Genomic DNA, 24376 nt, shown 5'->3' with positions numbered 1-24376 from the left:
TTATTTAGTAGTCACGTTTAAATTATAAAAACTTACATTCATCACTTTTTTTGTTCTGTTCCGTAGATGTTAAATTTTTTCTGGCGTCTATTTTCGTACATATAATATCTATTCTTATAATAGAACTGTAATTGGACGATTTCTGTGCATTGAATATATTTTGAAAATTTTAATGATTTTAATGATGTGTTCCTTCACCGTTAAAGCAAATGATATTTAATTAGTTACTTAAAACGGTATAGCTCCGAAAAGTTATAGGTGCGTGCCCGGGATCGAACCCCTGACCTCTGATCAGGATCAGATCGTCAGGACGTCTTAACCACTATCATAGCTTATGTATACCTACTCATAATTCGGAGCTCAATTATAATATTTTATTGGCATCCTGTGCAAAGAGTTGTCTTCCGATCGCGCTCTACCCTAAAGCCATTACAGGATATTTCCTTATTCAACTTCTAGGTAACACGTAGGTCTTCTTCTTTTGTATGAAGCGAGTGACGGAGAGAGGGGTCTCTCCGTCACTCGCTTCATACAAACGTAGTTCCAATTTCATTTGAATATCAAGCAAACAAAGTCCATGAAATTTTGCAGACATATTCTAGAAACTAATATCTATGTTTGTGGTTTTCCAGATTTCTGTTAAAATATTCAATTTCAAAGTTACGCGGTCTTAAAAATTTACATACAAATCTTTGAGCCCCTGTAATTTTAAAACTACATATTTTTAGATACACAGACACAGACACAGATATTAGTTTCTAGAATATGTCTGCAAAATTTCATGGACTTTGGTTGCTTAATATTCAAATGAAATTGGAACTACGATTGTATGAAGCGAGTGACGGAGAGAGGCCTGTTATCCCACGCTACGTGGGGTCGGCACAACATGTCTTCCTCTTCCACTCTCTTCTGTCATCCATCAACGTATCATCTACCCCTTTTATTATTACCATCTAGGTAATACGTAGGTGATTCGTTTAATTGATCATCGCAACAAGTAAAGTTAATTTTATGCGTTTTTAAATTAATGATATATTGGAAATCTTTTATCACTTTATATGACCTTTTAGCTTCTATCTTAAGTAGGCATACTTTGTTATACTACATTATGTGCATATTATATACATCTTATTAACAGGGCTCTCTCCGTCACTCGCTTCATACAATCGGAGTTCCAATGTCATTTGAATATTAAGCAACCAAAGTCCATGAAATTTTGCAGACATATTCTAGAAACTAATATCTGTGTCTGTGGTGTTTTAGATTTTTCTAAAAATATGTAGTTTTAAAACTACAGGGACTCAAAGATTTGTATGTAAATTTTTAAGACCGCGTAACTTTGAAACCGAATATTTTAACAGAAATCTGGAAAACCACAGAAATAATTATTAGTTTCTAGAATATGTCTGCAAAATTTCATGGACTTTGGTTGCTTAATATTCAAATGAAATTGGAACTACGTTTGTATGAAGCGAGTGACGGAGAGACCCCTCTTAACACGTCTAGACATTTCTAAGGCATCATAAAACCTACCTACATTAGGTCAGTCACCCAATTAAGATAAAACTTGATAAAACCAACTTTTATTTTGGAAACGAGTTGAAGGCTAGGATCCATTGTATTTCATGACACAATAATATTATTCATGATATTTTTATTATTATTATGCTACTAGATTATATATATTTATAGAAACACAAACCATAGGGTTTGTGTTTATAAAAAGATATATGTACCTGGAAAAGATACTGGTCTCTAAAGGAAATTATGAAAAACAAACATATTCGCATATCTGGAAAAGCCAAAGTAGATATTCAACGTATGCATCCTTCCATGTCTGACATGGTTGCCAGACATGGGGTCTGACTGATAAAAATCTTAAGAAGCTTAAAATTTGTCAAAATATACGTAGGTACTTCAAATTAAAAAAAGAAAGAAATAAAATCAGGCTCTCTACTATTACAAACAGGTCAAAAGTGAGGGATCACCATAAAAAATCGAAGTGGAAATAGACAGGGCACTTTATGAGAGACAAGAGAATTTTCACCCGTGACCCGAGCGAAGCTGGGGCGAATATTCTGTCGTTTTATATAGGTAGGTACCTATAAATAGCTTTATATGCGCAATATTGATAGCGATTGCTAAAGTTATAGACCAACAGGAAACGGTGGTGTAATTTTGAAATTTATATTCCATACATGTCAATCCATGAGTGTTGGGAATACCAATAAAACACAATATTATTATAATTATTGGAGATACCTACTAGGTCCAGGCGACTAAGCCAAAAGGCTTAGACTCCTAGACAAGATGGGAGAGGATGTCTCATGCTGATGCACACACATAAACACACTTTTTAGGGTTCCGCACCTCAAAAGGGAAAAATGAACCCTTATAATATCACTTTGTTATCTGTCTGTCTGTTGTGTCTGTCAAGAAAACCTATAAGGTAGGCATTTATATAGGAAACTGAAAACACCCTATTGGTTTCCTGGATAGAAAAGATGCACTCGTAGAAAGGTATATGTGTAGGTCAGTTCTCTTTGAGTTAAGTACTGAGTCGGCGGTGAAGTAAGGAGTAGGGGTACCTACTTACCCAGGTAGTCGCAGAATTTACGACGTAGATGATAGGATAGTTGTAAGCACAGATTTAGACAAGACTCGTTGTAAGCAAATACATTGATATTATTATACTAAGTAGCTGACCCGACAGACATTGTTCTGTCCAAATTTTCAAAATCCAAATTCCTTATGCTGATAATAATTTTCCCGTAACCATAAACAAAGGTCAAAACGAAAAAATTATTACGCATATCCATCATTTCAATTGTAAATTATGGTCTTGAGTTCATACAAAAATCGTACAGAAAACATTGGTCAAGTGCGAGTGGACTTGCACACGAAGGGTTCTGTACGATCGCACAACAATGTATGTGAGTTCGAAATTTAAATATTTACTTATAATATTATATAGCATAAGTATAGACATACAAAGAAACTTACTTGTAAAATTCTGTTTAAATCCATAGCTGATATCACTGAAGACCAGATGATATCCATCACTGACACTAACATCATCTTTTGCTATTTCTAGATCCATTTATTTAAGTAACGAGCGTATGGTGCTTAGCCGTAACACCGACTTTTTAGTTCGTTTCACTTGTTTTCTAAAAGGAGCGGATATGATCATCCCGCTGAGTACGACGCACGGAAATGGTTAGTTGTCTTACAATGTCCAAGTGCCCGTAGGTACGTCTGCAGTCATATACGTACGTACCAACTGTATATACTTAGTATGTTTGCAGTTAGATATCATTAGAAGTGGACCTTTGACAACATAATAGATACCTACATGACGACCGCCTAATTAACTTCTGGATTACGATTAAGTGAATAAAAATCAGTTCATTATCGTTTTATCATAAGATAAGTCGGAAAATCATATCAAAATTACTGTTATTGTGAATAGAAGCAATGTCAAATCTTAATCCTGTAACTAGATACGTATTTCTACCTAAGTAAATTAGTTTCGTTGTACCCAAAGGGTAAAAACGGCGCCCTATTATTGTCACTTAGCTGTCTGTCTGTCTGTTTGTTGCAGCTCTCTAGCTCGAAAACTAAGTGAGTTAAAGACACGAAGTTTTAGTACTCTGTATAGAACGTTGACCTAAAACCAAAAATTGAAATTGATATTCAATTAAATTCTTTTTCAGAGGGGGGCTTCCTCCAATACATGAAAAAGGAGCCAGATTTTTTTTTTTCATAACCTAGCATGTGGGGTATCACTGTTTAGAGCTCATAGAGTAGAGTACAAATATAATATTAATTTATTTTTTATCTTAAAAAATAAGGAAATGGGGGGCCGTCAAAGTTATTAGCTTTAGACCATTTTTGTGACGCGGGCTATCTCAAAAATTAAACTAGTTAGGAATATGAAATTTCGGTATATGATGTACCATATACTGTATTTAAGCAATAAATACTAAAAACAATGATTTATAAAATAGTTTGTAAATTGTGTCCTTCTTTATGCGGTCTGTGGGCACTGTGGCTCTGTGCCGCTGCGGCAACGCACATCCGTGTTACATAGCTAAGCCCTACAAGCGTACGAAATGGGCTTCATCTTGAGCTTTGCCTATCTGGGGGTTTAAGAATATCTTATAACTCCGTACGTTAGCTACGTAGCTTCAATGGCCGCGACTTCGCCGTGTGTACTAAACAAATTTCAATCCCTATTTTACCATATTAGGGGTTTCATTTTCAAAAATCCTTTTTTAGCATAGCCTTTGCTAAGCTTTGAGGGTAATCTTGGCTTTACAAAGACTGTTTTCTTATATGAATGAGGCCCTGAGTTTGAAGTAGATGGAATGTTGGATTTCTGAGGACCATGTATATCCTGTGGTGGAGAGGACGATACAGGTGTTGAAAACAAAGCTTCAGCATATGACATGTTTGAAACTGGTGGCTTGCCAAATTTCAGCCCGATCCGTCCGTTATTATTATAATCCATGGTGTCTGTCTGTCTGTCTTTCTGTCTGCTACGTTTTTACGGCCCAACCGCTGAACCGATTTTAATGAAATTTGGCACAGACTTGGGATACATCCCGGGGAAGGACATAGGCTATTTTTTATCCCGGAAAATTGAAGAGTTCCTACGGGATTTAAAAAACCGAAATCCAAGCGGGCGAAGCCGCGGGCATTTTCTAGTTAATAATAAATTAAGACCAAGTGCGAAGAGAAGTGCAAGGATAGGTATCTATCTACATTTGAAATGAATAAATATTTATACAAAGGTCCCGGCTGACTGATTCTCTTTTGATGATCTAACGTCTGTTTATATCTTATCTTGAACTGCCTATTGCCTACCCATAGGCCAACTGTACACTAGCAATAAATGTGCAAGTTAGCTGTGGCAAACACTTGCAGCAAGTAATATTAGCTTAGCTTTAGCCAACTAATATCATTTTTAATTTGCGGAAAACATTGACATAGCGGACTTGTGCAAGTTTTACTTAGCAATAGAAATTCTCAATTAAGGTGGAAGCGACGGGTCTGTCGACTAGTTTGTGAGTTATAGTCGATGCTAGAACTAACTTCTTAAACTGGACCCTTTCAAGTAAAGATTTTTATATAAACCCGTGAGGATGATACTGCCATTGCCGCAATTAAAGTGCCATAAGCCTACGTCGTCGTATTGGTTTACAAATTGCGAAAAACCAAGTAAAATTTGAATTTCGCGGGCAGACCCGTCGCTTCCACTTTAAATTATTATTTTAGAGGAAAATAAAAAAATACGTCATGTAACAATTAATATTATAATTTGCTACAATCACCACTTTAATGTAGTCCTTTGAGGAACAAACACAGGTTTTAGTGGGTGCAAGCCCCACATAACCTCTTCGTTTCCCCTGACGTGTATAAGCATTTCCTGTGTATAAAAAAAAAATGGCACCATTGCCATAGAGATCGGCCTTCAAAATAAGCGCTAAGGCAGCACAAGTGTGTTTACATAGCTCAAATCTCCGCGCATATCTATTAACTTAGCTTCATTGCTTTGAAAGTGATCTGAGTTAATTCTGAGTCAATATTCAATGTGGAAGCAAAGGCGAACAAAGAGGGAACTTTTAAGAGAACACCAACACTATTAATGCTACAAGGCAAACTAAGTAGGTATACTTAGTACTCAGGTAAGTCCCAAATCCTGGTGCGCGCAAACAAGTATTTAATTTCTGTCTCCACTACATTTCCGTGATGCGTTTCTCGCTTCAATTTGTATGACTTCAACCTCAGAATTTATTCTGGCGTCTCTCAGTGCATCAGAGTGATGCGTCACTCGAGGCGACTTTTATAGTCAAGCTCAGAGATAATTTGAGAAGTTATGTATTAGAAAAACTCGAGAGCTATTAAAGCCTTCGTTGTCATTCACATAAAATAAAAGAAGTGTGGGATACTTACAAGTTACATTTCTTTTATTTGATGTGGTTGTATCGTACAAAAATTGCTCATGTGCTTGGATGCCTTTAGAATAGAAACATACTTATAAGTAGAAACAGAAATATTTTTATTTAACTATGAAATAAATATAAGGTACAAAGAAACCTATTGTAAGACTCGTTCAGGGAGACGCAGCGCGGTCAAATGAAATTTATGATATGCCTGTGATATGATAATTGCATTGATTATATAGTCTATGGATAATTGATGATATTTTAATATCATTAGAAAGAGCGTTTATACAGAAGCGTTTACTTGTCAAGCACGTTTGGCTAGGCTTAGCACAAAACGCGCTCAATAACGCTCCTCCTCTCCCTGAACAAGGCCTTATAATATTATTATCTGTATAAATAAATTCTAATGTTCCTAAGCAAAAAGCCGCAGAAAGCTGAAGCACTGTTTTTCAGGATTGATGTGAGACGAAACTGTCGTGGAAACAAAAATTACAGTGTGGGCGAGACCTTTTAAAAAATGTTTCATCGCGTATTATAAGTATCCTGAACCAAAGCTTTATTAATACTCTATGTATTTTAACTATCTCCACCAACTTATCTTAAATGCAACGAAATTGAGCAGTTTATAAATAAAACCCTACCAACTTAACAATGCCACGCCATTAAGACTAGGATTTTCTAGCGAACTATTTGGTGTCTGTTTGTGATGATTTGTCTGTTCATTTCCATTTTCCACCACATCTGTACTTAAGCGTAAAAATATGACAAAATATTATTACTTCATGGTTGAGATTCTTGTGATACACTAAAGAAATTAGATTTACAAAATTTTGCGGCTGCAACGTTAACGGTAGATACAATTTAACGGCAATTAATAACGCATTACTTAAATGAAAACAACTGATGCAAATGTTATTGGGCTCTGGCGAGCTACGTGACAAACTTACCTACGTAAATAGTAGGTAGGTACATCTTTTCTATAATTTACTTTTGCTAAGTTATTTGCTAAGTTTCCACGAACCCTTGGAAACAGTAGGTACTTATAGGAAAATTATTTTTGTTTTAGGTGCCTCAGTCATTACAATATTTCTCAATATACCTACGTTGAGAATATTCTAGCACCTTATTTTAAATGCAAAGTCTGTGAGCATCATTTGCTACACTTCCAAAGGTCTACAATCTAGATGCTAAATCAAGCTAATACGCAGGTCTGCCACGTGACCGTAAGTTACCAAAGACCAACAAGATTTACTCACCACGGAATTTGTATCAGACGGTATTATCGTATCAGAATTCTGTTTAGTCACTTAAAGTACAGACGCACATAATGTACCTATTTATGTAAAAGATTGGTACACAAAAATTGGAATGTTTGTTCTAGCTTAACATAGCTATAAATTATAACTTATAAATTATAAGTTTGGTTTGGTATCTTACATTTATTATCTACATTGTACACGTAACATTTGCCAACTCCAGAATCAGCTATATTCACACTCACTTATAAAAATCAGTTTGTCAATAAATCACATTTTAAGAAAATTATTACCTATACTATTATCACCATTTGCTTTTCAATCTTATTTTTAAAACTATGTAGGCACACGCGATAAATACGAACCCTATGGCAAGAAGGGCTACAACAGCCATTGAAAACTTTTCACCTGCCATATCATTGTCCTTTAGAAATTGTGAGGGTCGGGAGTAATGACAGTATAAATCTGAACACGTCAGCCTAGGGCGATCCAGTCCGAAGATGGATATAACTAATCCGACTAGTCCATGCTTCAAAAATGATGCTTGAAAGAGCCACCGGACGAAAGATGGTGCATCGCTGTATCTGAGGAAGAAGCCGGAGAATATTGTGAACGGCATAATGAAGAACGGACCGAAGACAACGCCATTCTGTAAAAAAAAATTAAACATTGTTAACAGTTACTATAGTTATCACCAATATTATTATCACCAATAGGGTGAAGGAACATCGTGAGGAAACCTGCATGCCTGAGAATTCTCCATTATGTTTCCAGCGTGGTATATTATGGTTTCCTCTTATTCCGAGAGGAAAGTGTGCTTAGCGGAGTGAGTCGGAGGACTGGTTATTGATGCTGATGATGATAAATAGGGACTGATGAAATCCACGCAGACGATGTCGCAGGAATGAGCTAGGTACTCCATACTATTCAATATTGTTAGCAGGTATTCAAAGTAGGTAACATTGGAGTCAGTTTTAACATTGAATAAATAAAATTAGAATTCCAATTTAGAAATGGGCCATTTGGGTTGTGCCAGTTCTGCTGGTCGCCCGTTCGTTAATATTTCCAGTTTTTAAGGTTCCGTATCACAAAAGGAAAAACGGAATCCTTATAGGATCACTTGTTGTCTGTCTGTTTGTCAAATAAACCTATAGAGTGTGTCGCTTTGACCTACTCATGACCTAGAATCATGAAATTTGGCAGGTAGGTAGGTCTTACAGTGGTCTTACAGGAATTTGTCGTTACTTCACAAAAAAAATTTAAAATCATATGAAAGGGCTTTACCTGTACATTCCAAAACAGATTGTTATTTATTTTTATGCATTTTGTGATTTGTCGTGTTGGAAAAAATATATTAGTTACAGTCTCCATTCTGAGTATTTTGACTGTACTAAAGTTATACATTCATATTATGATTAAAATAAAAGTTTAGGACTCACTTTCACATTAAACATGGAGCCGTTGCAAAGTCCGATGCACAGCGCAACGAAGGATACAAGCATAAGCGTGCAGCAGAATATGAAAAATCTGATATACTCCGCTGGTTGCCCCGTCATCCAATATGTGATGCAGGCGAACAAGGTCGTACACACTGTTTGCGTGGGCAAAGCGGATACTAATGTTGATGCGTAGTACGCTCCAGTGTTATACCATCGGTTGAAGTGTTCTCTTCTTGTAACTGGGATTTGTTCTGGAACTTTGAAAAAACATGATATTTCAATCATCGTTATTGTAGACAAAAATTATTCCTATGACTTATTTACAAATAGTTGACAACCAAACTCAAGTTTTAGAAGAAATAGTCAAATGGAATGGTTTGAAAATGAAACATTTTCCTGATCAAAGTTTTCTTATTGCTTACACTCACTGAAGAGGCGGAGACATCGAAGTTGCTTCGACTAAACTTCTAATTTGTCGTGATGCGCCTTATCTTACGTATTTTCATAATAATAGTCTTTGATTAGGAAAATATCATCCATATTATTTTTAATGCGAAAATGAATTTGCTGGAAATTGACAGGCTACTTTTTAACCTTGAAAGTCAGAATCGCCAAAGAATTTAAAAACTTAAATCAACTCGGACAAAATCGAGAGCATCGTAACCTATAATGAAGTAAGCATATAATATGTCGTTAAGTTAATTTACTTTAAGTAATTGATAATAATTATTTATTTATGGGATTAACATGACAAAGCAATTTTACTGGACTGGTAAAAATGTTTTCGAAAGGCTAAGGATAAGTACTTACAACTAATAGTAACTGCATTGAAGGCCGTGAACATAAGGAACATGAGGCTGAAGTACAAGAAGTTGTAGTTGTCACGCACGTACTTCGCATCTTCACCGACATTGTAGTACAGGAATCCAATAAAAAGCGCCATAAAGCAGTGAATACCTGTCATCATAATTGTAAAGGACGGACTGCGCCAGACAGACTAAAAACAAAGGAAAAAATAAATTCGAGACTTATAATTTCTCTGGGAAATTTAATACAAATTCAGTTATTCCCCGATAGCTGCCTTATTGACAGTGACCAATATTAAATTAATTATTATTATTATTGAATTCATTTTCCCGTATCATTACAAGCAAAATAATTAATTATACATAATTATTTGATACACGTTGAAGCCCTCATAAAAGCTGAGTGGGTGGAGTTTTAAATGCATAATTCTAAGGCTGAAATCTATAGAACGCACTTTGACTTTGCTCAGACTTAAGACACTGTTAAAACGAGACAGCGTTATATCGCTGGCATTTTGTCTCGTTTTAAATGAAACTTCAGTCTAAGCAAAGTCAAAGTGCACTCTATAGATTTCAACCTAAGTCTTGTATAAAAAGTGTTTTTAATGGTTTTGCTACAAATGAGGCTATTTTTTTTTTAACTTGAGGTTACAGCCTACTCGACTAAAGTTGAAAGTTGATAATATGTACGTGTATATAACGAATATCTATAAAACTATATATGAAAATTGAATTTTTTTATCATTATCAGAGAACCAAGATCACGGGTAGAGTTGTTCCTCTTTTAAAGCCGATCCACACCAATTGCGTACACGTGACATGTGCGTAGTGACGCGCGTAAACCCCTAACACACCGGGTTACGCATACGTCCACGCTTTACGCAAGCGGTGTGCCATGTTTCGTACAGTTCCATAGGTTACATTGCAATGGTACGCGCTAAGTCTACGTTTACGCAACGCTAACGCAGCCTGTCTGAACGAGCTATTAGAGTTTTGACTTACCAATAATGCTCTCCAAGTTAGAACTATAAACTGCTTCCAAGGAGATGTTGGGTACGTGCTTTTAAGAGCTAATAATATTTTACGAGTTGGGTCTTCTTTGGGGGCGGGTAAGGAAGTCAAATATACTTCTTCACTTTTACTCCTTTTATATTCTGAAAATATAAAAAAATATCAAGAAATAAGAAAGTTCAGAGCCACTCAGTGGGCAATAGATAGAGCTATGCTTGGAGTTTCTTTACGGGATCAAATTAGAAGTGAGGAGATTCGTAGGAAAACCAGAGTAATCCACATAACTAAACAAGCCGCGAAGGTGAATTAATTGGCAATGGGCAGGGCACATAGTTTGAAAACAACGATAGACGTTGAGTTTGAGATAGGATACATATATCTATGGATAGGACATGTAGCCAGTTCATAGTCGATATAATATCTAATATCTTCGGATCTTACCTATTAATTTCCTATCAGTCTCATTGGGTATATTTTGTGTCCACTCTTCGCTTTTTCCGTTTCGCGAACATTGCACTAGTCTATCCTCATTCTCGGCACATACTTCTAAAACTGAAACAAAAATATAATTTAGGTACTAATTCTAGCTCTAAACAATCATCAAAGATACCACGGGATCGATTTCCAACTGCCGGATCGGCGGCCGTCGAAAAAAAACTACTGGAGTTTTCTGTCAAGAAATTCTCTGTACTTAAACAACACAAGAACAAAAGTGTTTTCTAATAAAAACTCTTAACTTAAGACTAAACTAAGTCAATAGATGGATTCTTAGGTATAAGTACGTTACAGATTAATATAATATTGCTTTTTAGCTTCACACATTAGGCTAGATAGTAAAGTATGCTGTCAGCACTTTACCATTAAAAAAAAACAGTCCAGAGTTGAGAAAAAGCGATGCTACACCTTGTGACGCGGGGACCTGTTGGTGCTGATCTGTCTCCGGTCATGTCGGATTGCGTCTCATCATACTATGAGAGTGAGGTGATAGAGATTGCACCTGTGTTTGTACTCTATAATAATATTATCTCCTGCGTAGTTCGATAATCTGTTTTGAGATTGGCCGTCGCGGCCGGGATTCGATCAGGTCACTATTTATTTAGAGCCTCGACAGCTCAACGGTTGAGGAGCGTACTGAATTCCGAAAGGTCGGCGGTTCAAACCCCATCCGTTGCGCTATTGTCGTACCCACTCCTAGCACAAGCTTTACAATTAATTTGAGGGGAAAGGGGAATATTAGACATGATTAGCAGGGCTAACATTCTTTAAAAAAGATTTGCAGGTGGCCTTAATCTGTACCTGTAACTATTAAATTTATTCCATCAATAATTTGATGTAATCTATGCTACAGAGTACAGGCGATCACGTTTCCTTTGTCCTGTTTATAGCTACTTTACAACGGCAAAGAATTTTTTGTGTTGTTAAGTATGTGTCAGATGTAAGTTATTTCATGCCCTATGATGATGACTAATAAAAGAAACCTTGAATAAAGGTATTTATTGCATTCTATTCGCCTTCAGAACCAGTGACACTTCTACTTACCTACTTTAGTAAAATTACTGTTATGGCTATTATGGATAATGAATTATACCTACTCCCAAACTGTCTGGATTAATAGGAGCGATAATAGAGTGTAAGATTTTACTATCTAGTCCATCACACTAATATTATAAAGGCGAAAGTTTGTATGTGTGTGTGTATGTTTGTTACTCCTTCACGCAAAAACTACTGGACAGATTTGGCTGAAATTTGGAATGGAGATAGATAATATCCTGGATTAGCACATAGGCTACTTTTTATCCTGGAAAATCGAAGAGATCCCACGGGGTTTCGAAAAACCTAAATCCACGCGGGCGAAGTCGCAGGCATCGGCTAGTATTGCCACATACCCAACACAGCTTTTCGCGTCTATCGGACAATAAGAGTTCCCTGCAGGTACAGAACCCTAGAAATTAAATTAGAATGTAAGTAAGTAGGCACCTACAATAGTATTATAATTTGTTTGATGGTATAATACTCGAGTGCGGAACCCTTGGTGCGCGAGTCTGACTCGCATTTGGCCGGTTTTATTTTATTCTGATACAAGTTAGCCCTTGACTGCAATCTCACCAGGTGGTAAGTGATGATGCAGTCTAAGATGGAAGCGGGCTTACCTGGAAGGAGAATGGCAGTTTTCATTAAACTACTAACTTACCTACACAATTAGTGTACTTACAAAAGTCTACAGTATTGTGATATGGCGGGCAGATGAGGTTAATCTGTTCCAAGTAAGGCAGCAGCAGAGGCACGGAGCCCATGTAGGCGCATCTCCCAGCCGCCACCGCGAACAGCCTGTCCACCATGTGCAGCAGCATGGCCGAGGGCTGGTGCATGCTGATGACCACCGTCCTCCCTTGCCGTGCCAGAAGATGCAGCAGGTAGATCAGTTGCTTTGATATCGAGCAGTCCAGCCCACTGAAATTTGAATAAAATGTTTCTATATCATTACCCATAAATGCAAAAGTGTGATTGTTTGTTAGTTCGTCCTTCAATCACTTCGCAACGGAGCAACGGATTGATGTGATCCTCGAGACAGAACGGACGGAAAAATACAAGAGATCCCATGAGGTTTGCCATCCCATGAGACTGGGACCGGGGTAATGTTGCGTAGTAAGATTCTACTCGTATGTTTACGTTTTCATGTCAACTAGGAAGCTACAAGTAAAAATAATAATTCCTATTCATTATCATCTACCATCATATAGTTACAGACACAGATTAGCATCGCATGGATTCTGCTTCATCGATGCTTTGCTTAGCCAAATTAAGACCGTATGAGTCTGTGTGAAAACCTTGATTCACGACAACGATAAAATAAATCCTTGTCTTTCCTCCCTAGGCATTTCTTCTGCAGTAAATGTAAACTAGCACCGCGTACCTTACTTTTCAAGAGTTAAGTTTAAAAAACCTTAATTGTTGTACGTCCAAAAGTAGGTATTTCATTTTTTTTTAAATAAGTTGTCTTTAGCTAATACTGGAATTGAATATTAAAAGAAAAAATTCGCATATTGGTTTATATACGCCCGCCCCTACGAAGGACGGAATACATTCGCCCCTATGCATGGTTAAGCCCGCGATCGATAAAATATCTATCGCACAAACACCACGTAGTAATATGGTCGCTTGCGATAAAGTTTTATTAAAATCGAACCGGTTTAGAAAACCAGCTCCGGCGACTCGATTACGGTAAAAAAATGACAGCTACAGTGTGACGATCGCAATCACCTCTGATTGGCCGACACTCGCTCACTATTGGTTACAATTGCATTGTTGCAACAAGAATACATAAATTCAGCCAATCACAACAATTGCGATTGTAATAGTGTAGTAGTGTAGGTTTTCCGGAATCGACCTACGGCTCTGTAGCGCATAGTAACAAAACAAAACTACAACGGATTTTACCGCCAAAAATACGGATTAATAGTGTTATTCTTTGATTTCGCCAATTTAGCAGCCAATATTCGCTAGTAAAATTATGTTACATGACACATATTATTAAGAAATCATAGTCCGGTAAATAATGGTAATAAAGAGCTGATAAGTTTCATTACTTTGGTCAATTCCAAGTCAATGCCTGATAAGATTGTGCTTTGGCCTTCGTTATATCTCACAGTGATTTGTGAATTGCAAGGAGCATCGATAGCGACGAGAGTCAAAGGTTAATTTTGTTTAATTGTATGTTTAGGTGTTGCTACCCAATTCTCTGATAACAAAAAAATATTATCAATTTACATTAAGAGACAAAAAAAATAATTAATTAGCATTGATTTTTCAAATATTTGCACAGTGCGTAGTGTACCTAGTTGTAATAAATAAATAATAATAATAATTTTCACTGTAAAAAAGTTTTTATTTAATTCTTTCATAATATAACATATTAATATCTATTACGCTTTTTTCATGGATACTTTCTATCTTTGCTGTACCTACCTATTCTACTCCCTTTACAACCTCTCGCACTGCCAAGGGTCACTGGTAGAGATATCTTATAGAGATAAGTGCTTCCCTGTCAACTTTTTTTACCCCCAACCCAAAAAGAGGGCTGTTATAAGTTTGACGTGTGTATCTGTGTATCTGTCTGTGGCATCGTAGCGCCTAAACGAATGAACCGATTTTAATTTAGTTTTTTTTTTCTTTGAAAGGTGGCTTGATCGAGAGTGTTCTTAGCTATAATCCAAGAAAATTGGTTCAGCCGTTTGAAAGTTATCAGCTATTTTCTAGTTACTGTAACCTTCACTTGTCGGGGGTGTTATAAATTTTTAATTTACACTTGTTTTCTTTTTAACCCCCGACCCAAAAAGAGGGAAGTTATAAGTTTGACGTGTGTATCTGTGTATCTGTGTGTCTGTGTATCTGTGTATCTGTCTGTGGCATCGTAGCGCCTAAACGAATGAACCGATTTTAATTTACTTTTTTTTGTTTGAAAGGTGGCTTGATCGAGAGTGTTCTTAGCTATAATCCAAAAAAATTGGTTCAGCCGTTTAAGAGTTATCAGCTCTTTTCTAGTTTTCTTGTAGAAAAGAAGGTTAGATAACCGTTAGATTCATAATATTATGTCAATTGACAAATGTCAAGCTGTCGAGATTAACGTTACCTAGATACATAATTATTTATTTGAAAATGATGTTTTGGAAAACTCAGATACTTTGGATCGTAGGCGCGGAATAGTCCAAGAAAATCAGTTCAGCCGTTTGAAAGTTATCAGGTCTTTTCGGTCTTTTCTAGTTACTGTAACCTTTACTTGTCGGGGGTGTTATAAATTTTTAATTTACACTTGTTCTCTTTATTGTTACAACTTTCAGGTACAAATAAATATAAATATTAAATTAAAGTATTTGTCCAATATGTACAGGAGTTCTTGTTGAGGGGTTGCTGGTTGAATTTGCGGAAGTAAGTAACTAGGTACCTACTCTTGCTAACGGCTATTTGAAAAAAATGTAGGATCATTTCTTCTGATCGACTATGCACTGCAAAATATTGCAATTAACAATGTCTTAATTGCATTATTTTGCATCACATTTTGCCAATGACGGGGCAAGGTCCTCATTTGTATAGGCTGTAACTTGTTTATATAATATTAATTAATACGAATATACGTTATCTAGATATTTCATATCACATATCAATAATCATAACATCAAATTGTGCTACAAAACAGGGCTCTATTCATGAAAACGAGTTATTCTAGTTTTTATTGAATTTCTTGGTCAGAATTAGAATATTTATTATCTTCGAATAAGTTTGCACTATTTGTCTATTCGTAATCATACCTAGTAGTAGGCATCAGACGAAATCAGCCCTGTTATAACTTTCAAGTTAACGTTAAGCCCTAATTCGCACGAGCGTTAAAAAAGCGTTGCGTTAAAACCCGGCGTTGCGCTGAAAATACAAAGTGCGCGTTAAAGAAGCGTTGACGTGTGAACAGATACTTGGGAATGCATTTGTTCTATTTGAACGCTTTTTTAACGGACGTTAAAAAAGCTCGCGTGTGAATGAGGCCTAATATTATGTCTGTGAACGGCGCGGCGGGGTGGCGCTATTCACCGTTTATAGGTTTCTTCGATTTCACGTCACTCATAGCCACATTTGACAGATCGTAAATTCAGGATCAAACCGAGAGTTTTCTCACTCTGGTTCACTCTGGCTGCTTTATAATGAAATCTGTGGGGAGCGTTTGAAGCAAGCGACTGCAATGCGACACTTATCAGATCAGTCGATTGCGACAGTCGGGTAAGGCCGAGGCCGCACTGGTAAGGCGATTACGATAGGTACGATGACGACGCGATAAAAATGTGTCCACATTGCAGTGGCGATAAATCAGTGAATCGCATTCATTTTGGTGATGCTCTGGTAGCGATTGATGTCCGCATTGAAGTGTCCCATGTCGCGTAGTTTTCATACGCGCTTCTCCATACAAACGTACTACACGTATTATTCTATTATATTTGTTGTTCTAGATCCAAAACTAAGCCAGATATCGATTTATCTCTCAATTATCTATACCTTAAACTAATAAATATACTTAGTAAAATTATATTTGTTTTCAAAGTTATGACCCCTGAAATATCTTTTATTTTAGGCAATTTCGTGCGTAAATAAACGATATAAGGGACTAGTTTGTTAAAACGTGTTACACAATCATGTATCTCGCTTTTGGGTTTGTCCCGACTGTAAAATGTTGATAGCAATAGAGTTTTCCATAATGTTCTCATAGGTATTTGACGTCCACATTTGAAACACAATCCAGATTTTGCCTTACGCAGAAGGCAAAAGTTTTAGGTTCAAAGGTTTTTAAGGTTCAAAGGGTTTGGGCTGAGAGTTGATAAATCGATCAGTGAGTTTCTTTATTTTAATTTTTATATTTAGATAGATATTTGGTATCACTAGAAAATAAGAATATAAAATAGGTGCTATAGTACCTTGTAGGTTCATCCAGGAACATGACGGGTGGATCGCTGACTAGTTCGAGCCCGATCGCCAGCCTTTTCTTCTGACCTCCCGACAAGCTCCCAGCTCTCGTACCCCGCGCTTGACCCACGCCTAGTGAGGTTATTATCTCATCTACCTGGAAAAAGTGAGGGTAGATATCAATACTATATATATTATCTAATATCTGCTGTAATATATAGCTATGTCCTTTGGTTACCTGGAAAAGATTGCTAGGTAGCGATAAGGCCGCCAAATGGTATCTGCCTATATTTTGTTTGCTTTGTATGTATGTATTTTTTCTATATTAACTTTGTAGTGTGCAATAAAAGTATATTCATTCATTCGATATTAATATTATAAATACGAAAGTGTGTCTGTCTGTCTGTTAGCTATTCATGGCTTAACTACTTAACGATTTTGACGGGTAGGTATAGAGATAGCTTACATGCCGAGGCAGGACTACTTTTTATCCCAGAAAATCAATGAGTTCCCACGTGATTTTCAAAAACCTGAGTCCACGCGGACGTAGTCACGGGTATCATCTAGTATTATACAGGTGTAACCATAACGCTAGCAAAAACGAAGACAGGTGATAGTACTTATAAGATACCATAAAAAACTACGAAAAAGAAATTTAAAAATCCTGTATTTTTAAAAGTACAAATAAATCATCTGCCTGACGTCTAGAGGTCTATGAAGGATTGATTTCCGTAAATCTCGAAGTCAATGCCGCGTCGCAGGTGTTGTGCGGGTTTGAAAAATACTAAATCACTAAAACTACAAGATAAGGCAAATGGTTATTGGCATTGGATTGTGATAAGATAGTATAATAGTAAAGCTAAGTTTTTATTAGTGTTCTGGTTACACCCTGTATAAAACAATAAAAGCAAAGCCTTCTATGACTTCAAAATAACAGCGATTTAATATGGTTATATATTGCAATCAAAACCCAATTTTTTTTAGTAAAAAAACTAATGTTCTCAAGTTTATTCTAAAAGAAGTCATGGTAGGTAGGTAACTAAATAACCATGACAAATGTCTTAGTTTATTTTTGAAAGGTGAGATACTTTTAAAATGATTCAATAACCAGTAGCAGAATTATGTACTGTACATACTATTTTTGTGGCCATTTTTATAAGAACTCGGCTATCATCTTGGTTCGAGTCATAAACGGCAGTTAACAGCGCGAAAAAAATAATAAGTTCCATTGTTAAAAGCAAAGGAAAAAAACTTTATTTTCGTAATTAGAAGAAGGAACTCGATTACAAATTACCTATTTGAGAGTTCACACCTTTATTTTGAAGTTTCAAGGGCATGGGCATACCTACTCTGGCTTAGTTAATGGACCAAGAGCCCGTACCATTGATTGCCATTACAGCCTATCGCGTATACATACACATGATCAACCCATTTCCGCCCTACTACTGAGTACGGGTCTCCTCTCAGAATGAGAAGGGTTTAGGCCATAGTCTGCCACGCTGGCCCAATGCGGATTGGCAGACTTCACAAACCTTTGAGAACATGGAGAACTCTCAGGCATGCAGGTTTCCTCACGATGTTTTCCTTCACCGTTAAAAAAAGTGATATTTAATTGCTTAAAACGCATATAACTTAAAAGTAAGTGGTGTGTGCCCAGGATCGAACCCCGACCTCTGATAAGGAGGCGGACGTTCTAACCACTAGGCTATCACAGCTTTTTTATCGCGTATACTATAGGTATATCCTACATAAAGACTACATACTTGAAAAATACACCTGGAATTTAAATTCCAGGTTTATTTTACTTCTGATATGAGTCGCTTAAAAAGTGGTGGCAATGACTGTAGGTATATTCATTCGCAAAAAGATAGGTACAGTGGAACAAATACGAACCCTTTGAAGTTTCTGTTTACTGCTGACATGGTTTCCCAGCTTCAGCTCAGCGGCGATCGTGAGGGACTCTTGTATAGTGAGCATGTCATGAACTTTGTCGTCTTGGAGGATGTAGCAAGATCTCCGCCTGAACATTTTCTCATTTCGCACTCGACCGTTCACACGCACTCTTCCACTGGTTGGCTTCCTGCAAAAAAAAAAAAAACTATAAAAAACTCATATTACAAAGAGGTAAAGTAAGCTTGTTTGTAGGAAGTAATCTCTGGACGGAACCGATTTTGAAAATTGTTTCACCAATAGAAAGCTACATTATCCCGACATATATGCTATTTTTATTTTCAAAAAAATTAGAAATCCCTCCGAAGATTGTAATACATGCTACAATTGTGCGAAGCCGGGGCGGGTCGCTAGTTATATATAAAATATTTCATACGAGGGTCAGGTCTTCGAGAATTTTTTAGAGAGACTTTGATGAAAAGTTATCTCCCAAGATTTGCTTACGGAGCTTAGTGTCAGTGAAAATATCCACTCAGCCACGGTTGGGCGTATTTGTCTGATTTCCGTAAAAATGTGTAGTTTTAAAGTAACACGGGCTCAAAGTTTTACATACAAAACTTAGGGGAGCGCGCTATGGGTAACCCAGGGTGGGTTTTAAGTACCTGCTTTATTTTTTTTGGTTCTGCTGTAAACAAAAGGTAAAGCGACACCTTTTCTGTCAAATTTTGTATGTGCCTAGGCATCCATGTGTCTAGGTGTCTAGATGGTGTCTAGTAGATATATATTTTCATAAAGATGACCTACTTGGCTACCTGATCAAAATTCATTCACATGTAGCGGCGTTGGCGTTCGTCTGTATTGAGCCGATTTTGACAAATAGTTTATTATTGTCGTGTGTCTTGATTTCATGGTCTATTATATTATGACTTCATGACAAATCCCATCGGACACAGCATACGCGAAGAAACAGGTATCGAGTTTGGTATCAAAATAAAGTTTTCATGTTATAGGAAGTTGATATTTTTAATGTATTTAGGTACTGTTAGTAGAAGTAGATTTTGTATTATCTTGGGGTAGTATCTACTTATAAGTTTATATTTCTGAGGATGAAGGAAACCTGCCTATCTTTTGATATGAACCCACCGACATGTTTAATACCATCTATCTACTAAGGACTATGAATGTAATTTATCTTTTACGTATTTGGTAGCTCTCCACTAGCCACTGTTAATAAAATGTTACGTAGGTAGGCACACTAGGTACTCGTAGGTAACCGTCCGTTATCAATATATGATAAGATCGCGGTACTTATGACCCAAATAAATATTATTAAATTTTTGCATGTTTTGGTGAATGCATAGGTAAAACCTTGTAGGGCAATAATTGCAGTAAGCTCATTTGGACATAAATCGAGTGATTAAATTAGGGGAAAGAAACTCAATAACCATATTATTGGAGTAACTCTAAACAAAATACCTACCTACCTCTCGTATAAACGCGCAACGTGAGACCTACCAGGGTTTTCCAGCCTTCAGGAAGTTCTATGGAACCTGGGCGTCCTGCTTACCTTTTGGTATGAACCTGAATGGCTGAAGTCTGAAGAATAAAGAAGAATCGTCTAAGTGCGGAAACTAGTACCTAACTATGATAGCTATTATAGGTGATAATTTCCGAGCTACGTCGCAAGAAGGATAGTGTTCGCGATGATTCTCTATAAATTTACTTCGAGAAAATACAAGTTCAAAATAAGTGCATCAAAACAAAAGGACTGTCTGTTTACCCCGAAAAGAACAATAGGCCAGCGTCGAAAACACTCCAGAAACGTAAACATCTATTGTCTGCGGGTTTTTATGACCCACTCGAGGTGTCCAGAAAAGTCGGAGAAAGAGATAGGCTTATATGAAAGCAAAGGACAGACGGAGCCTCGGAATAGTATATAAGCGGACGTTTTCGGCGACGGGACAGTGTGTGTGTGTATACTCTTAACAGTGAAAAGTGCTGAGAACTGAACAGTGGACTCTTAAGTGAAATTAAGTGTAGTGAATTAGTAAAGTATTAAGTGTAATTAGAAATATTGTTGTGTGTTGAATAAACGTGATTTACCTTAATAAGTGTTTCACTGTAGTTGTCGCACGTACCTTGACGTACCTACCTACCCGCCAGTTATAAGGTTACTTAGTGCTCAGTGCGTTACGAATTGGTCCTTCGAAGAGCCGGATCGGGTTATTGTAGTAGGTAAACCAGGTGAGGATGCCGACAACAAGATCAGAATCACGCTCAAGGATTACGGCGGAAACCATGGCGAGAGATGTGACTGTAAGTATACCAGTCGAGTCTACAGACACGTCCGCTACCAGTCAATCTACGCTAAGGACGCCTCCGCCCTGTGTGAACGTCAGAACTGTGGGGTCCCCGGTACAACAGGTCGGGGACGTAATCAGGGGGAATACAGACCCTGCCCCCACAGAGGGGGGCATTCCGGTATTCACTTCTGGTACTATCGACGTTTCACCGAATGTTGAGCCTTCTGGATCATTCAGGATGAAAGACAAGGAATCACGTCAACAAGCGCTGGATGTACGAAGGACTTCTTTGAACCCTTATAAGTCTACGCGTGCGGATAACGCGCACCCGTTGCCGAGGAAAAAGAAGTCGGAAATTGAAAAAGAGTTAGCGCAGAGGGAGTATGAATCCGCCAAAGCTCTTGAAAAGCTGGCTCGAGCGAAATTATTGGCATTACAGGAACAAGAAGAAACCGAAAATGAAATTTACGAACAAGAACAACATGTCGAAGAATGGGTAATCCAGGCTTCAGAAGAATTTCAAAATAAAAGTCAGCACCAGGCGTCAAGGCAAGATGAAATATCGACAGTACAATTACTTGTACAGGAAATTAAGAAGTTAAATGCAAAAGATAAAGATATCATAGAGTTGCCTTCATTCAGTGGTGCAAGTGCAGAGTGGCTAAACTTCAAGAAAGCTTATCTTGAATCAGCTGAGAACTTTTCCCACGCAATGAACCGAGCGCGCCTTCGCAAGGCTCTACGAGGAACTGCCAAGGAGGCAGTGGAAAGCTTGATGAATAGCGTTGATGATCCGATGATCGTAATGCGGCACCTTGAAGATAGATTCGGTAGACCTGGATCTTTAGCACTAGCAGAGTTAGAAAAAATGAAACGGATAAAACCAGTGAAAAATGATCCAAGAGATATTTGCAGATTTGCCAGCCAGGTAAAGGCCTCTATTTCTGTCATCAAAACCTTGAAGAAACCACAGTATCTTCACTCACCAGAAACTTCCAATTGCATAAGGGAAAAAATGTCAGTGAACATGTTTGATAGATACGTTGCTTTTTATAGCCGGTATAGAGATACAGAAATAGCCGACCTAGAAATAATCGATTTATTTCTTACCGAAGAAGTACAGAATTATGGAGTTTTCGCTCCACCTGAAATTATTGACACCATAAAGCCGCAATATGCAAACATGAGAAGGATAGTTCACGCTATGTTAGAGCCAGAAGAGAGAAAACAAGAATCACAGTCGACGAGTCGAGAAATAGCCATTCGCACAGTTAAGAGTTCATGCACCTTATGTGATGAGAATCATGGCCTATTAGAATGCAAGAAATTCAGAGAAGCAAGCGTAGATGAACGATGGGAAATTGCGAAGAAAGCTAAGATATGTTTCAAGTGCCTTCGTTACAGACACCAGAGACTGGACTGCAAGGCTCCACCCTGTAGAAGATGCAGGAGATACCACCATGTAGCTCTTCATTCTGAAAGACTCGCACCAGCTGCAGTCCAGCAGAAGAACGAGTCGTGCAACAATGTCGACTACGAAGATGAAACATATCACGATGAAGATGATTATTATTGTGATGATAAACCAGAAGAGAAAATTGTATCCATCAATACCACAGTGACTAAAGGAAAGGTGTATCTGAAGATGGTGCCAGTGAACCTATATGGCCCAAAAGGAAAAGTCCGAGTGTTAGCATTGTTAGATGAAGGATCTACAATTACACTGGTAGATTCCTCGATTGCAGAGAAGATTGGAGTTGAAGGAAAGAGAGAACCATTGACAATAGAAACGGTTGGTGGAAAAGAATTGAAGAAGAATAACTCCTTGAAGGTCAAATTGAAAATAAAAGGCGTCAACAGTAGAGAAATAATGACAATGGAAGCCAGGACGATGGACGATTTGAAGTTGTCAGAACAAGAAGTTGATACAGACGTAATAAACAATTGTCCTCATTTAGTAAAAATCAGAAAAGAACTCGTTTACACCGGTGAAAAGCCTAAGCTTCTTATAGGACAGGACAATTGGGGATTGATTGTCACAAGGAAACTATTAAAAGGAAAGGCCACCAAACCAGTGGCATCACTTACAAGACTAGGATGGGTTCTGCATGGATTTGATACAAGTGCTAACGCCGTAGTTAATTTCGTTAACCACTGCCGAACTAAGGAAGATGAAATAGAAGAAATCGTCAGAGAACACTTTAAACTGGAGTCTTTGGAATTACAACCTAATTTGCCGAGTAATGACAGTGACCGAAGAGCCTTAGAAGTTCTAGAGAGTACCACGAAGAAACTACCAAATGATCAATACGAAACAGGACTCTTATGGAAAAAAGAAGATGAAATTCTACCGAACAATTATCATCAAGCTCTTCGACGACTTATGAATATTGAAAAGAAACTAGATCGAGATGCTGCATTAAAAGAATCTTATACAATGCAAATAGAGAAGTTGTTGGAAAAGGGTTACGCAGAAAAGGCCCCAGAAAATACCTGTAGCGGGAGAACCTTTTATCTTCCTCATTTTGCAGTTGTTCATCCAATCAAGAAGAAGCCAAGAATAGTGTTCGATGCAGCGGCAAAATTTGAAGGTAAAAGCCTTAATGATGCGCTACTAGCAGGACCGGATTTACTTCAATCTCTGTTTGGAGTTTTGTTACGATTCAGAGAGGGTCCAGTAGCAGTGGTGGCCGATATTCAAGAAATGTTTCTAAGGATAAAGATAAGAGAAGCGGATAGAGACAGCCTTAGATTCTTATGGCGTGGAGAAGATAGAAAGAAGAAACCTGAAGAATATCGGATGACTTCGGTAATCTTTGGAGCTGCATCGTCTCCAGCGACCGCCATATACGTCATGAATAGAAACGCTAAGGAATACGGAAAATCTTTCCCTGAAGCAGTGAAAGCAATTGAAAAGAACCATTATATGGACGATTACCTGCAAAGTTTCAGGACCACTGAAGAAGCAAAGCAAACGGCAGCAAAAGTGAAAGAAATTCGTGAAAAGGCAAGTTTTCACTTGAAAGGCTGGGCTAGCAATGATGCGAGAGTAATTGAGGAATTCAGGGAAAAGATACAGAATGATTCTTTAGAACTCACGAAAGAAGAAAAAACTCTTGGTTTAAGATGGTTGGTAAAAGAAGATGCATTGGCTTTTAATGTTGGTTTACGAAATACCTCGGAAGAACTCATGAATGGGAAGAAAATTCGCACCAAACGAGAAGTAATGAGCGCGGTCATGTCAACATTTGACCCATTGGGATTTGCGATACCTGTATT

The 24376-nt window shown here is 37.5% G+C and overlaps 2 protein-coding genes across 4 annotated transcripts in view; both read right to left on the bottom strand.

Annotated features, from left to right (window-relative positions):
• Positions 1-3266, bottom strand: part of LOC123869616 (ATP-binding cassette subfamily G member 4-like) — a 30753-nt gene extending 27487 nt beyond the window's left edge. The window contains exon 1 of one of the 2 annotated variants that reach the window (XM_045912595.1): positions 3004-3266. In XM_045912595.1, the coding sequence (XP_045768551.1) occupies positions 3004-3100 (97 nt within the window). In that variant the 5' untranslated portion in view covers positions 3101-3266. Of the gene's footprint in view, positions 1-2999 lie in introns of both variants that reach the window. The other variant, XM_045912597.1, reaches the window with a different exon arrangement.
• Positions 3267-6507: 3241 nt separating this feature from the next.
• Positions 6508-24376, bottom strand: part of LOC123869965 (ATP-binding cassette subfamily G member 4-like) — a 41334-nt gene continuing 23465 nt past the window's right edge. For both annotated transcript variants that reach the window (XM_045913094.1, XM_045913093.1), the window contains exons 3-10: positions 18798-18984; positions 16916-17061; positions 12673-12911; positions 10902-11012; positions 10452-10603; positions 9454-9640; positions 8644-8900; positions 6508-7853 (exon numbers count right to left, since the gene is read on the bottom strand). In XM_045913094.1, the coding sequence (XP_045769050.1) occupies positions 7509-7853; positions 8644-8900; positions 9454-9640; positions 10452-10603; positions 10902-11012; positions 12673-12911; positions 16916-17061; positions 18798-18984 (1624 nt within the window). In that variant the 3' untranslated portion in view covers positions 6508-7508. The remainder of the gene's footprint in view (positions 7854-8643; positions 8901-9453; positions 9641-10451; positions 10604-10901; positions 11013-12672; positions 12912-16915; positions 17062-18797; positions 18985-24376) is intronic.

This window comes from Maniola jurtina, chromosome 11 (genome assembly GCF_905333055.1).
Source record: "Maniola jurtina chromosome 11, ilManJurt1.1, whole genome shotgun sequence".
Taxonomy (NCBI): Eukaryota; Metazoa; Arthropoda; class Insecta; order Lepidoptera; family Nymphalidae; genus Maniola; species Maniola jurtina.
The sequence above is the reverse complement of the archived record's forward strand: the minus strand, read 5'-3'. Positions and strand labels throughout refer to the sequence as shown.